This window comes from Spodoptera frugiperda, chromosome 25, assembly GCF_023101765.2.
Source record: "Spodoptera frugiperda isolate SF20-4 chromosome 25, AGI-APGP_CSIRO_Sfru_2.0, whole genome shotgun sequence".
Taxonomy (NCBI): Eukaryota; Metazoa; Arthropoda; class Insecta; order Lepidoptera; family Noctuidae; genus Spodoptera; species Spodoptera frugiperda.
Genome location: NC_064236.1, coordinates 7443157 through 7461126, shown reverse-complemented (window position 1 = coordinate 7461126; position 17970 = coordinate 7443157). Strand labels below are relative to the sequence as shown.

Here is a 17970-nt window from a genome sequence, read left to right as displayed (position 1 = left end):
GAAAGGGATAAAACCCGTGGAGAATGCAAATTTACCGGTCAAGTAAGAATCATATTCGTTGTAATTATGTTGCGTTTATAGCACAGACAACCGTTTCTACATCTCAATATTTGTAACAAAAAAAAATGTGCACATTAATATTATTCTCCTAATTTGATTCGGTTTAAATTAATATTCCGTGAACCAGGATCAAAATACCAAATAGACTGGGTACTGGGTAGCGTACCTTCGCAGATATTTCCAATTTGGTACGGATTTTATTAAAAAGGGCTCCTTTTGGCTTCTCACAAAGAAAACATGACGTAAACTATTACGATTCCCGGAATTAGGAGCTTCACAATTTAGTCTAATATTATTTATTCCGCAAATTATATTATACAGTTTGTATTAGGGTTTTGTTAATGTTACTCTCCCGGATCCCTAAAAACCTTGAGTCGAGTCGTTCAAATATACTTAATAAATAAAATATGTAATATGAAATATATAATATGCCCTAGAGTTTTGTGGGTAACAGAGTACCGAGGATAGTACATCCATAATTCACATATGTTTTATGCGTTTCCCAAATAAAATGTATATTATTTACTCTATGCATGTGTTTGATATCTGTGAAACTGTAAAACGTGAGACGTTACAGTACTTTATGGCTTGTTTGTTATATGTAAGACATTTATTAATTGAATTCATAAATAGTTTCGAAATAAATATTAATGGGACAGGTGTCCACATAGTTATTTCTCTCCTTTAAGATGTGGACAGAGAATTATAGCGATAAATATTTGTCGAATAAAAAGCTTATATAATTATCTCTTTTTGCATATTTAAAAAATACGTCACGTTTAAATAAACGTGAAAATGCTTTCATGAACATAATTATCTCGGTACTGCGAAGTTGAACAAAAGATTTGTATCGTAAAAAAACATGTAGCCGCAGGCGACTGTCGCATGAAAATCAAAAAGTTTTCGTAAAAAAGCGTAACTATCGAAAACGCGACGAAAAACTGTAACAGCGACTTTCGTTTTCATCATTTTCTGCTCGTGTTCTCTATGAGGCGGCATACATTCAAAGTTTTGTGTTTGTGGCATTTTTTAAAACATTTTTGTAAACTGAAAATACGAAAACTTCGTAATTAGTAAATCCCAGTTTAAAACAATAATAAAAGTGAGGCTTCATCTACCCGAGTGGCGCTTCCTAAAACTAGAGCATTACGGTTTTTAATTGACATTTTTTCCTCTGTATACTACCAACTTGTAATAAATTAGATTTTAATTCAAAACTACATCGCGGATGTAGGTTACGTCATTAGCAAGCTGTTTTGTTTTTGAACTTACTATTGCTACTAGCTGCCACATTCAGAGATATTAAATGAATACTTAAAATATTCCCTAGTGACGATTTTGCTCCGAAAACAATTGCTAAGGAGTGAGTTAAGTAACCATTAATTGACTCCGAGTACGGCGGTAAATAGTTGGGATTACTGTTGTAATGTCAGCAATTGCTTTTTCTTTAATTTATTGATAAATAATCGCTTCGGTAATGTTGACACAGGTTAGGTAAAGTTGCCACGGCCTGCTTTGTGGCAACTTTACCTACATTTAGGGTTGGCAATAAATGTTTTTTTCTTGTTTGTGTGTATGTAACCATTTTCGAATACCTAAATTTCACAGCATAATAGTGAATATCCTGGATGATAAGATATAATGCATTTAATAATACCTTTTGTTTTACAGCCAAAATGGCTCCCATGAAACAAAACCGCAGAAAACTCGGAGCTAGACACTATAAAAATTATACGGAAGTGATGTTATAATTAGCTATGGAGATAGTGAAGTCATAAAATTAAAAAGTCATAAAATTACAATTTTAAACATAAATACTTAAAATTTTAGAACTTAATTTAGTTTAAAAGGGAATAATATTTATGTTAGAAATTTGTGCGTTTTTTTACTTTAGGTTTAAGGTTTATTAATTTTTTTTTAAATATACATGTCATAAAAAAGTTCCTCCTTTTTTGACAACCCCGAGCGTAACAAATTATTTGTATGTAAATTACGATGAAACCCGTGGCAACTTTCCCTAATGTCTGTGTAGCCGTTATCTTAATATATTTCCTCAAATTGTTTGCATTATAATACGAAGAGGTCCTAGATGAAGCCCTCTGTACCTCAACAACTCTTTAATATGCAATACACGATGAATACGGCGCGTAGGTAAAGTTGCCAAAAATTTGGTATCTTTACCCATGTTGTTTTTTCTTTACTACGGCTAAAATAAGTGTTTGTATTTAATGACGATTACGGTAAAGTGAGCCAGATAGACTACAATTCTAAATATATAGTTTTGGTTTCTATGCGTCTTATGGTTAAAAATATATTTCGTGTTTTGTTCTAAAATATGGTAAAGTTGCCATGTTTTACGGTACCTATTTATGAATTAGAAAAGCTATAAAAATGTGTACTCCGCCACTCGAACCCAAAGTCAGAGCCGATGATCCATAAAATGTGTAGAACCATGTAAAATTATGTTCCATCTGCTACATGTAATGTGCTGGACATACAAAATGGTCAGTCCGGAGACGCGGTGCGGGCGCGCGGCCACCAGGTGTCGTGCATCGCTAAATGAGGAGGTTTCCATTATCGCATTCGCCACTCGATGACTAAAATAGGCCACAAACAAGTATTAATTTATACCCAAAGTGTTGATCAGTGGCAGCTTTTATTATAACATTCGATACAAGCACCTGTTACCTACATAGTACATACCCTATAAAAACAGTACGGAAGTATACAGAGCCATGTACACAGAGAGGGCTAAAGATTATGACTGCAATTAACTAAGAACAAATATGACGAGTTGACCATTTTGTTTTAAATGCAATAATAATATTTATGGCCGGCGCGATGACAAATTGACGCAATAAAGTGCACGTCGTAGGTTCTGTCATCAGAGAAAATGGGGATCAGACGGGGGGACGATAATAAAGCTGAGGCACCCCTGAAAGGGGTTGGTACAGTATAGTGTAGGGGACAAAATTAAGTAGAGGAAGAAAACGTTAGAGACAATATAGTAGGTGAATAAACAAACGTAGCTCGCAATACCGGCGCAGTGGACAAGCGCACCGGCCGCCACGATTGAGACAACCTCCTGGGTAAAACCAGTTCTGGCGCACCACGTTAATTACACTCGCCGACGATTCCGAGCAGATGGCAACGCTACTCAATTTATATTGCATTACTCATCTTAACATTAATTTTATTGTATTCCTGCTCAACTTGAACAAAACTTAAATAAAACAGTTCCTTGTAAAGTAATTGCTTATTAAAACAGTTGCTACAAAATACTTATTCTACACTCAATTTGTTCTAAATTAAAGCTCTCGTTTAGTTTCGTATAAAGAAGTTACAGAATGTTTTACTTGATTTTACAACTAAATTCGGAGTTAACACGTACCTATATAGTGAAAATGTCGAAAAACCGCTTACATTTTCTCATGACCTTATTCTTTCGCACGATGGTAAACATTAGTGAATGCAAGAGCTAAAGGGGTACTGAAGCTGTATACGCCTACGCCAACTTTGAATATTCTCGTGAAGTTTTGCATGCGAAATCTTTCGTTACGAGCCGACTCTAATAGCAAGTATGATCGTGTGAAATTGCAGAAACTACAATATAGGCTTTAAGAGCTCCACTATAAGAGTCATGCGAAAATCAGTGAAAAAAAGCTTGGTCGAACGGTATGAATATTCCGGCGGCGCGTCGCTACGTTGCCGCATCGCAACCCGTCACAATCTTCATTAGCATTCTGTCTCTCCCTTTTTGTCTCCCATTTCTCCTTTACAATTTTACCTGTTCTCACTGAATTTTTCATGCATGTTTTTTTTAGAACACCAAAGTGGATTACGAGACAAAATATCCTAATATAAATATTTGGGACTACTTTGACATACTGAATAAGTATAATATTGATATTTTTGCTCAAGTCTTTGATCAGAACGTGACTGGTTTAGGCTGAACCATTTCATACTTCTAACGGCGAATGTCAATTTTACAAAGAGACCTTTGCAATCTATTATAATAATTCCCAATAAAAAATGCTAAAGATTTCTTTGATACAACTACACACAACCCACAAACTTTCGCATTTATAAGGATTAACACCGCGCCCACTAAAGAGTTTCTCATGTGAGAAATTTTGTTGAACAATATTCACATTCGTTAACAATAATTAAATCTGATCAATTATTATACTAATACAATACATACATTATATTAATTTACACACGTCAATGTTCCCAACACTTATTAGGGATTTCAAAATAATACATTGCTATTTCATTTAATAACAAATCACTGTGTATTTTACACTACACAGAATTAATTGTAATTAACAATCTCTAAATTAACAAGCAAAAATAATTGTATTCGCGAATCAAACTTTCCACAATAACGGTATTTAATTAGGATTTAGCGCTACATTCGGAATTTGGGATCGAAATTAATGAACGGTGCACTTAACTCACTTCATTTGTATGTTAACTAAATAAGTAATAATTAACTAAATTTAATTATACGAATAACAAACCAATGAACAGTTATTTAATATAATTATAATATTTATCCACGTATCAATAATTTACTAATTCAATCTCTAAACTTTACCGCGATCACACTTATTTAGCAACAGTAATTGGTGGACGAGTTCATGAAATATGTTTGTAATTAGCATACCTATACAAGCATAAATAGCCTAGCAAGTATTAATTACATAACATCTAGAATATTTTAGAATATAAGTAAGTATATATTGGTACGTTCCAAATTCTATCGACAACTAGTTCAATAAAGCAATATAGGAGTAAGAGCTTTAAAATTCACTATTTATTAAGCGCCACGAACAAGCTGCTTACCTGAATATTCAGAGAGATTAATTAAATTAATAATTAGATATCGCGCGTGTACCTTAAAGCATAGAGGCGAAGAATATTTAGACATAGTTACTTTACCAGTTACTGAATAATTAATTCGTTATTCATTTACAAGACTGTAATACGATATAAAATGGAGTGTTGTATACCTATAACTATTATTTATTGAGTATTTTTCGTTGATGCAGGTCAAGGCTAAGCAGATTGCTGACATGAATCTTGAGAATGAAATCCTGGAGCCCTATGAGAACCGACCTGGACCGCTCAAGCCTGAACGTAACCACAAGTATCGCCATAACAAGATGGTGCATGCCCAAATCTCCCGCCTGGCTCATTCTCAAGACCAGCTGGATGAATTCCAGCAAAGCTTGCAAACACAGATCCTCGATGTTCAACGCCGGATGGATAGATTCGAGGAGCCCAATTGGAACCTGCTGTCAGCTAAAGTCGAATTTTTAGAATTGGAAACCAAGGTCCTGGATGATCATTTGAAGAACGTGACGCAGAAGGTTTCGGACTTTGATAAGGTCCATGCTTCGATTCTGGAACTTCGCGAAGACATTGAAAGTATCGAAAACAAAGCTGACAAAACTATCCCTGAGTTCCGTAAGGAGATTTCGAAGTTGGACGTCAACTTTGCTCAGGTAACTACTATTACAGGCCATGTAGTCTGATTTTAATTTTAAATACAAATGATGACACAAATAAACAGAAACGTAACAATTTAGTCATTAATATTAAATAATCATATCAAGCCTTTAACCCATACAAAATATTTATAGATATTAGATAATCTCCTTAATCAAACTTTTAGTAAAGTAATCTGCTTTTAAAAGAAGAAAGCTGGTAACTTTCTTTATTTTAGCACATATTAATTATACTTCTTCTTTCTTAATCTAGCTTAACGCTGCATCGTCGTACTTCAAAGAAGACCAGGAGAACTTGAGACAGTCAGTGAAGGCAATTGCGGTCAGCGTTAGCAACGCAATCGACAGGGCCGAGATGGACAGACTGGTTGTGAAGAAGATCAATGAGTCTGTGGAAGAACTCGAGGCGCGTTCCCGCCAGCATTTCTATCGGTTGAATGATCACATCTTAAAGGTAAGATAGCAAATAGTTTATTTGTTAGATTCAAATAAAGATGTAAATTTACGTTAAAATCCCCTGGGTTTACTTAAAAATCAAAACGTATAGATTTTGTAAACCGATATGTAAAGTGTTATAAAACATTTAATTTATAACACCCACGAAAAAGCACGTCCTACTATATTATTATATGAACTTTACTACAAACATCGTATCTGCAAATAAGTGAGAAACTATTTGCAGATACAGTGCCATGACTTCCCATAATAGATTTATTCTCGTAATTAATTATTTAACGAAGTCTGCAAACGGTTAGCTGATTGCGTATGTAGGATGTGTACACATGACCTTATTAATTGACAATTAAAATGTCTTGCAATTCAGCTGGATTATAACTAAATGTTGGTTTGAGAAAATATATTTATTTTGATTTCTAATACTTATATATTTTTAACAGAGTGAGGCGAACCACGATAATTCCAACCAAACCGAAAGCATCCCTCTTCCTGAACTAATGGGGGAAGTAAAGGAACTTCAACCAGTGGAACGTGAGTACGAAGATCTTGTAAACCAACTCCCAAGGGACTGCTCCAGCATCTCCGGGCCTGCCGGCGTCTACCTCATCCACCCTGGCCAAGCACCCTTCGACACCTGGTGTGTTAACGGCAGCACCTTGATCCAACGCCGGTACAACGGTTCCGTGGAGTTCAACCGTAAATTTGCTGAGTATGTGCACGGCTTCGGCGACCCGGCTTCGGAGTACTGGTTGGGACTGGAATCGATGCACCGGTTAACCGCTGACAACTGCTCTTCCATGCGAATTGACATGAGCGACATTTACGGTGGATTTTGGTATGCCGAGTACGAGCATTTCTACATTGGCAGCGCTGATACTGGATACACTTTGGAAGTAGGAGGATTTAAGGGCAATGCGAGTGATGCGTTTGATTATCAAAACCACATGGAGTTCTCCGCTATTGACCGTGACCGTGATATCTCAAACACCCACTGCGCCGGAAATTATGAAGGCGGCTGGTGGTTCTCCCACTGTCAGCATGTGAATATTAATGGAAAATACACATTAGGACTGACTTGGTTTGATTCCGTGCGCAACGAGTGGATTGCCGTAGCGACGAGCGAGATGCGCATGTCTCGCCGGCCTGGTTGCTCTTAAATAGATCAACCATAAGTTAGACTTCATACTCACTTAGTTAATTGATAACAATTCATATAAACTAATATTCACTTTTAATTATGCCAAAGATAAAAAATAAGTATGGGTATTTTTATTTCATTAGATTGATTAGTTTCGTAGACAGTATTAATTTTTCTGACGTGCGTTTTCTTATTTCAACCTTTGTTTTATCGACTTCAGTTTTGATACTTACTTACATTCCATTTTGTATTTGATTAGCTTTGGTTTATAAAAGTGTAGGCGTGTAGAGTTTCAGGTGTGAACTTATAATAAAAATTGTCAGGTGAGCGATATTCTTAGAGCGTAGAAAAATCTGACGCCACATACGGGTCTTTACTCGGATGTTATACAGCTCGACCCGGCAAACTATTGAGTGCGTCACTTGTCTTAAATAAGTTACTTCTAGCTTGGATGCAGACAACTTATCGCTAAGTTTATTTATCTATATTTTCTTACTACTTGTTTTAAAGTTTGTAAATATAATTTTATTAGGCAAGAGAAGCCATATTCTGTTCCACATTAATGGCAGATATAGTCATGGGAGTTGTAAATGGTATCTAATATAAGCAATTAGCTCGTAAGGATGATTAATTGAAAAAGCATGAAATGCTTTAATTTCGAAGGACTTGTTTAAGAACATATAACAAGAGGATCGGGTGGTAAATATTTATTTATTACAATATAATTTGACGATGATTTTATTACATTTATGAGATTGTTTTACATTTCTGTTTTTGATAAAAGACTGTCTGCTGAAAGCGTGTTTTGCTTTCGACAATTAATATCATTATTGATGTAATTTATTTAGATTTGATTGGTATTGGCATTTATAACGATAAGCTTACCTATAATAAAATATGTAATAGCGTAATTCAATATAATCCATAAAAAGTAATAATGCATTTAATCCAAATACTCGTAGTATGTACTCGTAACTCGTGTATGACGTAACATGTAGCGTCTTTATCCAAATTATCTCTCTAATAGTAATAGTATGCGCGAACTGCGTATTTTAATTCCATGTACCGATCAATATTATACCAAATAAAGTTGAAAAAAAATAAATGTTGTTTTATTTCACTTTCAAATTTTATTTTAAACCTATTTATGTATACAAGGGCTACGGTATTAAAATGATATTACTATCTACTACCTATACACAGAGCACTGATCTTAAGTAACTTAAACCATGGTTGGCACGGTGTCTGGGCAACCGATTGCTATGTAACGTGTAGCGGGTTCGATTCTCGCACGATACAGGAGGATAAACCAGTGGAGGGCAACATTATAAAAAAAAAAATGTTCGGAGTCAGTCACTGATCCGACCATGCAGTCAATATACTAGTGGGGGGAAACATGATTAAAAAAATGTTCCGAGCGGGGTAAAAAACTTTGGGTCAGTCACTGATCCGACCATGCAGTCTAAAACGAACTCGAAGCTGCATTATTACTAGTTTTAATCTAGAATGAATCTTGTCCTTTTTTTTTGTTACCACAAACACCAAAATCAAGAACAGCAATGAAATAGGCCAGATTACATACAGAATCGTAGGGAACTTAGTCCTAAGTCCGAACCACCAGAGATGTGCTATGCTACGTTGATGTGATCCCAATGAGGTGTGACTTATAAAAATTGACATAGAGACTCATTCGTGATTGTCATCAAAATAATATATTAACAGCAATAAGACGTTTACTGCTTAATCTCCCTAATAACTCATTGAATATAAGTCTGTACCTATAATAAAACATTTCCTTATTCAAGGGTTTTTAGAAAATCTTTTAGTGAGCTACTTCATTTGTAGATACTTAACAGTTCTTCGTATGAAAACTTTTTGGAGGCTGAGTCACCCTCGTCCGTAGGAGAGCACCCAAAAAAAACGAAACCCTACACGTGGCCTCTGGGTGGTGCTAATCAGGTGACACTCTGGTGGTAGGCTTCGGCCGACGGCATTATAACCACCCACCGAGCAAAACCGTGTCACCAAGCGGCCTAGCCGTGTTCCGCCACGATGCTCGGTGAAGCCGTATGAGAGGATGGGTCGAGATGTTTGCTCCACTATGAGTAGACCGATCTGGCGCGCGCTGGTGTAGCTTCATCGGGTGGCCAGTCGCGGAGGGTAGCGGGATCCGAGGCACGGTGCACCGCTGGCCGACCGCAGATAGTTGGGGGCCCAATTAGCGTGCTAGCCACACGTGAAAGGCTGCCCCGCCATCTAGCGAAAAATCCCATGGATACGCCATCGTGCCGGTTGGCGACCGGACGAGAGGGCCCGATGGATATCCATGGGGGGCTCGGGCGTCCCCGCAGTCTCCAGGCTGGCCTCCCAATGATGTGGCTAACTGCGGCGCGCGTCTGGGGTCGCCTGTGTGGAGGAACATTTCACTGCCATCCTCTCAGCAACCTCATACTCATAAAATGAAAACAAGAGCAAAGAAAAGGGTTCAACAGCGGCTGCACTCCTCTCCCTCAAAGTGCACCTCTCAAATATTCGAGGCTTGCACTCAAATATCAATGCGGTCCATCACCACCTAGAGACCGAGAACCCCACGCTCTTGTTTCTCTCGGAGACCCAGATCAGATGTCCGTCGGACGTATCATACCTGAACTACCCAGGCTTTTCCCTGGAGCACAATTTCGTTCCCCGCGCAGGCGTATGCCTATACGTCCAAGACGGCATCTGTTACCGGCGTCTTCGAAACTTTGAAGACCCCAGTTTTTCAACCTTGTGGATACTGGTGGACACAGGGATGGAGAAAATTCTCTATGCCTGTGTCTACCGGTCGCACAGCGGAGATTTGGAGACGACCAGATTAGCTCAACACCTTGTGGAGACGGCGGATGCGGCTCGGCAGAGGTACCCTTCGGCCCAGTTGGTGTTACTGGGGGACTTTAACGCCCATCACCAGGAGTGGCTGTTCCCATACCAGTGCACTGACCATGCTGGGAGGGAAATGCGTAAGCTTGCGCTAACGCTTGGCCTGACCCAGCTGGTCCAGGAGGCCACAAGGGTGCCCGATGTCGACTCGCACACTGCCAACTGCTTAGACCTTCTGCTGACAACTGATCCAGACAGCTACTCGGTGTCAATTTCTTCACCCTTGGGTAGCTCTGACCACTGTCTGGTGAAATCCGTATCCACGTACTCCCCACCGGATCCTTGTCCCAGAGGATCTCGGCGGATGTGGCGGTACAAGTCAGCAGATTGGGATGGGATGCGATCTTTTTTTGCATCCTATCCTTGGCGGCCTGTCTGCTTCTCTACTGAGGACCCGTCAGCTTGTGCGGATGCCATAACGGGGGTGTTGCGTCAGGGCATGGAATACTACATTCCATTCTCGGATGCGACATCTTTCGGTGGGACTCGTCCATGGTTCGATGCCGACTGCAGACGTGCTGAAGCGCGAAAGCATGCGGCATACTTGGCATGGGCGGATGCCAGGCGTCGTAGGGCTGACGATATTCTTCAGAGGAAGAGAGCCTATAACCGGGCTGCCAAGTCATGCAAAAAGGCATTACGGATGGCTCGGTTCAACCACATTGGCCGAATAGGGAACAAACTGGCTTCTTACCCAGCGGGTAGTAAAGCGTTTTGGTCCCTGGCCAAGGCGGTTGAATCGAACTTCTGCCGCCCTTCACTCCCACCTCTCCTGGGGCCTAACGGGACGCTGGCACACACCGCGGTAGAGAAAGCGAACCTGTTTGCTTCTCTATTTGCGGAATCTTCACGTCTTGATACTGGTGGCGCTTTGCCTCCTTCTCTCCATAGAGTTTGCGAGACGAATATGTCAAAAATTCGCATACGACAGAAGGAGGTATATAAGACGTTGCGTAATCTTGACGTGAACAAGGCCAGTGGCCCCGACGGAATCCCAGCCGTGGTTTTAAAAATCTGTGCGCCTGAGTTGTCTCCAATCCTGACACGCCTGTTTCGACTTTCTTTGGAGACTGGTCAAGTGCCGGTTGCATGGAAGCTAGCCAACGTGCAGCCTGTGCCCAAAAAAGGTAGTCGTGCCAACCCTAATAATTACCGGCCCATCTCGGTCACGTCCATACTCTGCAAGAGTATGGAACGTGTACTTAACAACAGGCTCCTGGCATACCTTGAAGGTAACGACCTCCTCAGTGATCAGCAGTATGGGTTTCGCCGCAACCGATCCACTGGGGACCTTCTTGCGTATGCCACCCACATTTGGAGCGAGGCCATCGAGAAGCACGGGGAGGCAATAGCGGTCTCTCTCGATATATCGAAGGCCTTTGACAGGGTTTGGCACGACAGCCTTATCGGCAAGCTTCCTGCATATGGACTTCCCGCTGATCTGTGCAGATGGATTGCAGACTTCCTGAGGGATCGGTCAATTCGAGTAGTCATTGATGGCTGCTCGTCTGACCAATTTGGCATCAACGCCGGAGTCCCTCAGGGGTCAGTACTTTCAGCAACGCTCTTTTTGCTGCACATCAACGACCTGCTTAAGCCCGGTATCTTTGGGTATGCAGATGACAGCACAGTTGTTGAAAGGTATGTGTCCGATGCGCGGAGTAGCGGAACACAGATCCGGTCTCAAAGAGAATCCATGGTCGAACGGTTGAACTCGTCCTTGAAGGCGGTTTCCGATTGGGGTGACGCCAACTTGGTCAAGTTCAACGCTACCAAAACCCAGGCGTGTCTATTCTCTGCCAAACGGAGTCAATTCCCGCTGGCTCCGACTTTCCGAAATGTGTCCGTTCCGGTAGCGGATCGTCTTGAGCTTCTGGGCGTAACTCTATCGCCAACGCTTAACTTCGGCTCTTATATAGAGTCGAAGGCGCATCTGGCTGGTAGGAAGTTGGGTATTCTCTCGAAGGTGAGACGGTACTTCACACCGAAACAACTGCTGAGCCTGTACCAAGCGCAGGTTCGGTCATGTATGGAGTACTGTTCTCACCTTTGGGACGGCTCGGCCAAATACCAGCTGGATGCGCTCGAACACATTGAAAGGCGTGCCAAGAGGCTCATCAATGACGATGCGCTTGTGGAGGCCCGGCTTCAAAGCCTTGAACACAGGCGCAAGGTCGCAAGCCTTTCCGTTTTTTACCGGATACATTTCGGAGAGTGTGCGGGGGAATTGCACAACTTGATTCCCCCTAGTCCTTTTCATCATCGAACCACAAGACAATCGGCGAGGCGTAACCGCTTCATGGTAGATATCCCACCCACTCGCACGAAGCGCTTCGCTTCAAGCTTCCTTGTGCGAACTGCTAGGGAGTGGAACTCCTTGCCGGAGTCTGTGTTTCCTGATGGGTATAACTTGGGTGTCTTCAAGGCCCGAGTGAATAGGTTGCTTATGGGCAGACGTGCTCCACCGTAGGCCGTATCATCACTTACCATCAGGTGAGATAGCGGCCAAACGTCGACCCATTAAATGTAAAAAAAAAAAAAAAAAAAAAAAAAAAAAAAAACATCCGAAAGATGACAAGTCATGGATGGATAACCACAGGCTATGGACACCAGTAACACCGAAGGTGACGTACGTCTGACGCAATACACTACATTGAACACTATTATCATCTGCTGCGGCATTGTTGAAGAATAACTTATCCTTATTATTTTCCTACGACATAAAAAAATTAAGACAATCTGCCATCTAAAATCCAGTGAGTTACCTACCAGTGACAATCCTCGCGTGCCGCCGGGGCGAAACTCCACTGCCGCGCCAGATCAGTGCGTGGCGGGACGAGCTCCGGCGCGATCTCATGGCGGAATGGCAGCAACGACTGTCGCAACCGAGGGCTGGGCTCGCTGTCATCGCAGCGGTAAGTCCCCTCTTTGAGGAGTGGCTAGAGAGGCGCCACGGCGTCCTCACCTACCGCCTGACGCAGGTGCTTACCGGACATGGGAGTTTCGGTAGGTTCCTGTTCCTTATTGGGCGGGAGGAAACGCCCGGGTGTCATCACTGCGAGGACCGCCCGGAGGACACCGTAGAACATACGGTGGCGGTGTGCCCTGCGTGGGCTGAGCACCGCCAAGTCCTCAGGGATGTGGTCGGCGACGGCGACCTCTCGCGCCCGGCACTGGTTCAGGCCATGGTGCGGAGCGAGAGGGACTGGGATGCCGTCTCCTCTTTCTGCGAAGCAGTCATGCTAGCTAAAGAGGAGGCGGGGCGCGTGAGAGAACAAACCTCCTCACGCCCCAGCCGTCGCGAGAGACACTCCGGGCGTCGGGGATCGCGGGACGATCTCCGGCCACCGTACGTGCGTACGGCGCGTAGCGTTCCGCGCGCGCCTCAAAGAGCCATCAGACCACCACAGATGGGGCCCAGTAGGGCTGATGCCTGATCCGGAGCTGCGGACTACCTAGCGGGTTTACCGGGGCTCCGGCTCGAAAAGCAGGAGAAGGAACGGGGTGGTTTTTAGTCAGTAAGAGTCTGACACTCCCTCTCGCCTCGCCCAAGGTGGGAGAAGTCATTGGATGATTTTCCCCCCTCAAAAAAAAAAAAAAAAAAAAAAAGGGTTCTCTAAAAAAACATTTATATGAAAATATTTACTCAGATGCGTTGCTTGTGCAACGGGGTCTCTAGACTAATAAATATAATTGAAGTGTCTGTTTGTAATATTGAAATAATCGCTTTCTATTCATATTACAAGCATATAATATGTACTTACGATACATACACCAAAATATTTTTTTTTGTCTGCCTCCACGTCTAATCACTGAAATAGCTGGACCGATTGTGACGAGAGTTTTATTGGCAGGCAGCTGATGTACCAAGGAATAACTTAGGCTACTTTTACTTACTCCGTAATACACGCGAACGAAGCCGCGGGCATCAATTAGTTTGCAAATATAGAAGCACAATTCACCATATAAATTGATATTGGTAATAGGATAAATGCTAACGCGATCGACAAATTTCATCCGTAACCCGTGCAGGGATATTTTGGGTGAATCCAAAATAGTAGTTCTACACTGGTTTGCTAAACTATCCGTTTACCACAGAATACCTATACCACATTCAAATTCAAAACACCTATGGATTATTGCTATACCAATAGTACTTGATGACCATTCAACTATGTTTATTTAATATTGCAGCAGACCGGATAATTTTCATTAAAATTCCAATGGATACTAAACCACAGTTCCATAATTAAGGACGATTTAATCGTGCATTTGTACAAATAGTTTGGCAACGCACTCTATTCAGAGTGGGAAATAACTGTTCCATCAGTGCCCCCTGGGGCTGTTGCTTGCTGCGCCAGCGACGGCAGCGGAAGGTCAAGGTCGCCCAGATTAGTATCCTGCGGCTGAGCAGCCTCGGCTTCCAGTTCGCGATGACTCCGGTCCAGCCACTTCTCCACTGCAACTTGTGTATGATCTTCTTCTTCTTTTCCTTCCGATTGTGAACTGTATTCTTCGTTTTCTAGCTCGGCCAAATCGGCCGCCAACTTTTTATCGATTATTTCCATTTGTATTTTTGCCTTAGCTTCTGCTGCTTCTAATTCCAGTCTTTTTCTTCTAGCTAACACTGATGACGACGTGGACTTTGACCGAGATTTTGACATTGAGGGTGGTTGTAACTTTATGTCCTTTCTTTGTTCGTCACAGTCACTCGTAGTGTTTGGTAGCCTGGAACCTTCTTCAACAGCAGTTTCCATGCCTTCAGGGCCCTTTGACATTTCCCCATGAAGTTCTTTGTTTTTCTTCGCTGTGCTCCGTGTATTCACCATAGCTCGCTGTTTCCGTGGAGTATGAAACATAAGGTCCAGCAGATGCGGCTCGAATGACCAGAATGTAGGGGAGTAAATGAAGAAAACCACCACGTAAAGAACTTAGAAATGTCGCGAACGAGGACGCTGTACATGTATGCGCTGACCCGTTGCATCAATCACACTGACTACCGTAACCCCCTCGCGTCCCGCGCCCCGCGCACACGCATAGCCTCCTCGAACGTTCTTTTACTTTATTATTTAAAAATAGTAGGTACATGAAAATTTTATGTAAATGAATTTAAACAAATTGGGTTTCAACAGTTAACATTTTATTAACGCTGCATCGTCGTACTTCAAAGAAGACCAGGAGAACTTGAGACAGTCAGTGAAGGCAATTGCGGTCAGCGTTAGCAACGCAATCGACAGGGCCGAGATGGACAGACTGGTTGTGAAGAAGATCAATGAGTCTGTGGAAGAACTCGAGGCGCGTTCCCGCCAGCATTTCTATCGGTTGAATGATCACATCTTAAAGGTAAGATAGCAAATAGTTTATTTGTTAGATTCAAATAAAGATGTAAATTTACGTTAAAATCCCCTGGGTTTACTTAAAAATCAAAACGTATAGATTTTGTAAACCGATATGTAAAGTGTTATAAAACATTTAATTTATAACACCCACGAAAAAGCACGTCCTACTATATTATTATATGAACTTTACTACAAACATCGTATCTGCAAATAAGTGAGAAACTATTTGCAGATACAGTGCCATGACTTCCCATAATAGATTTATTCTCGTAATTAATTATTTAACGAAGTCTGCAAACGGTTAGCTGATTGCGTATGTAGGATGTGTACACATGACCTTATTAATTGACAATTAAAATGTCTTGCAATTCAGCTGGATTATAACTAAATGTTGGTTTGAGAAAATATATTTATTTTGATTTCTAATACTTATATATTTTTAACAGAGTGAGGCGAACCACGATAATTCCAACCAAACCGAAAGCATCCCTCTTCCTGAACTAATGGGGGAAGTAAAGGAACTTCAACCAGTGGAACGTGAGTACGAAGATCTTGTAAACCAACTCCCAAGGGACTGCTCCAGCATCTCCGGGCCTGCCGGCGTCTACCTCATCCACCCTGGCCAAGCACCCTTCGACACCTGGTGTGTTAACGGCAGCACCTTGATCCAACGCCGGTACAACGGTTCCGTGGAGTTCAACCGTAAATTTGCTGAGTATGTGCACGGCTTCGGCGACCCGGCTTCGGAGTACTGGTTGGGACTGGAATCGATGCACCGGTTAACCGCTGACAACTGCTCTTCCATGCGAATTGACATGAGCGACATTTACGGTGGATTTTGGTATGCCGAGTACGAGCATTTCTACATTGGCAGCGCTGATACTGGATACACTTTGGAAGTAGGAGGATTTAAGGGCAATGCGAGTGATGCGTTTGATTATCAAAACCACATGGAGTTCTCCGCTATTGACCGTGACCGTGATATCTCAAACACCCACTGCGCCGGAAATTATGAAGGCGGCTGGTGGTTCTCCCACTGTCAGCATGTGAATATTAATGGAAAATACACATTAGGACTGACTTGGTTTGATTCCGTGCGCAACGAGTGGATTGCCGTAGCGACGAGCGAGATGCGCATGTCTCGCCGGCCTGGTTGCTCTTAAATAGATCAACCATAAGTTAGACTTCATACTCACTTAGTTAATTGATAACAATTCATATAAACTAATATTCACTTTTAATTATGCCAAAGATAAAAAATAAGTATGGGTATTTTTATTTCATTAGATTGATTAGTTTCGTAGACAGTATTAATTTTTCTGACGTGCGTTTTCTTATTTCAACCTTTGTTTTATCGACTTCAGTTTTGATACTTACTTACATTCCATTTTGTATTTGATTAGCTTTGGTTTATAAAAGTGTAGGCGTGTAGAGTTTCAGGTGTGAACTTATAATAAAAATTGTCAGGTGAGCGATATTCTTAGAGCGTAGAAAAATCTGACGCCACATACGGGTCTTTACTCGGATGTTATACAGCTCGACCCGGCAAACTATTGAGTGCGTCACTTGTCTTAAATAAGTTACTTCTAGCTTGGATGCAGACAACTTATCGCTAAGTTTATTTATCTATATTTTCTTACTACTTGTTTTAAAGTTTGTAAATATAATTTTATTAGGCAAGAGAAGCCATATTCTGTTCCACATTAATGGCAGATATAGTCATGGGAGTTGTAAATGGTATCTAATATAAGCAATTAGCTCGTAAGGATGATTAATTGAAAAAGCATGAAATGCTTTAATTTCGAAGGACTTGTTTAAGAACATATAACAAGAGGATCAGGTGGTAAATATTTATTTATTACAATATAATTTGACGATGATTTTATTACATTTATGAGATTGTTTTACATTTCTGTTTTTGATAAAAGACTGTCTGCTGAAAGCGTGTTTTGCTTTCGACAATTAATATCATTATTGATGTAATTTATTTAGATTTGATTGGTATTGGCATTTATAACGATAAGCTTACCTATAATAAAATATGTAATAGCGTAATTCAATATAATCCATAAAAAGTAATAATGCATTTAATCCAAATACTCGTAGTATGTACTCGTAACTCGTGTATGACGTAACATGTAGCGTCTTTATCCAAATTATCTCTCTAATAGTAATAGTATGCGCGAACTGCGTATTTTAATTCCATGTACCGATCAATATTATACCAAATAAAGTTGAAAAAAAATAAATGTTGTTTTATTTCACTTTCAAATTTTATTTTAAACCTATTTATGTATACAAGGGCTACGGTATTAAAATGATATTACTATCTACTACCTATACACAGAGCACTGATCTTAAGTAACTTAAACCATGGTTGGCACGGTGTCTGGGCAACCGATTGCTATGTAACGTGTAGCGGGTTCGATTCTCGCACGATACAGGAGGATAAACCAGTGGAGGGCAACATTATAAAAAAAAAAATGTTCGGAGTCAGTCACTGATCCGACCATGCAGTCAATATACTAGTGGGGGGAAACATGAT

The 17970-nt window shown here is 41.0% G+C and overlaps 2 protein-coding genes across 3 annotated transcripts in view; both read left to right on the top strand.

The window, feature by feature from the left end:
* Positions 1-17674, top strand: part of LOC118265668 (protein scabrous) — a 42440-nt gene extending 24766 nt beyond the window's left edge. The window contains exons 4-7 of one of the 2 annotated variants that reach the window (XR_007707136.1): positions 5115-5570; positions 5827-6027; positions 6470-7386; positions 16790-17674. Coding sequence is in view for 1 of the 2 variants with exons in the window: in XM_035578680.2 (XP_035434573.1) it covers positions 5115-5570; positions 5827-6027; positions 6470-7186 (1374 nt within the window). In the remaining variant the exon portion in view is untranslated. Of the gene's footprint in view, positions 1-5114; positions 5571-5826; positions 6028-6469; positions 8273-16789 lie in introns of those variants that run through there. The other variant, XM_035578680.2, reaches the window with a different exon arrangement.
* LOC126912427 (protein scabrous-like) lies at positions 15230-17674 on the top strand. The gene is made up of 2 exons (XM_050704457.1): positions 15230-15429; positions 15872-17674. Exons 1-2 carry the CDS (start codon positions 15331-15333, stop codon positions 16586-16588), a joined length of 816 nt encoding a protein of 271 aa, XP_050560414.1. The 5' UTR covers positions 15230-15330; the 3' UTR covers positions 16589-17674.
* Positions 17675-17970: the final 296 nt, after the last annotated feature.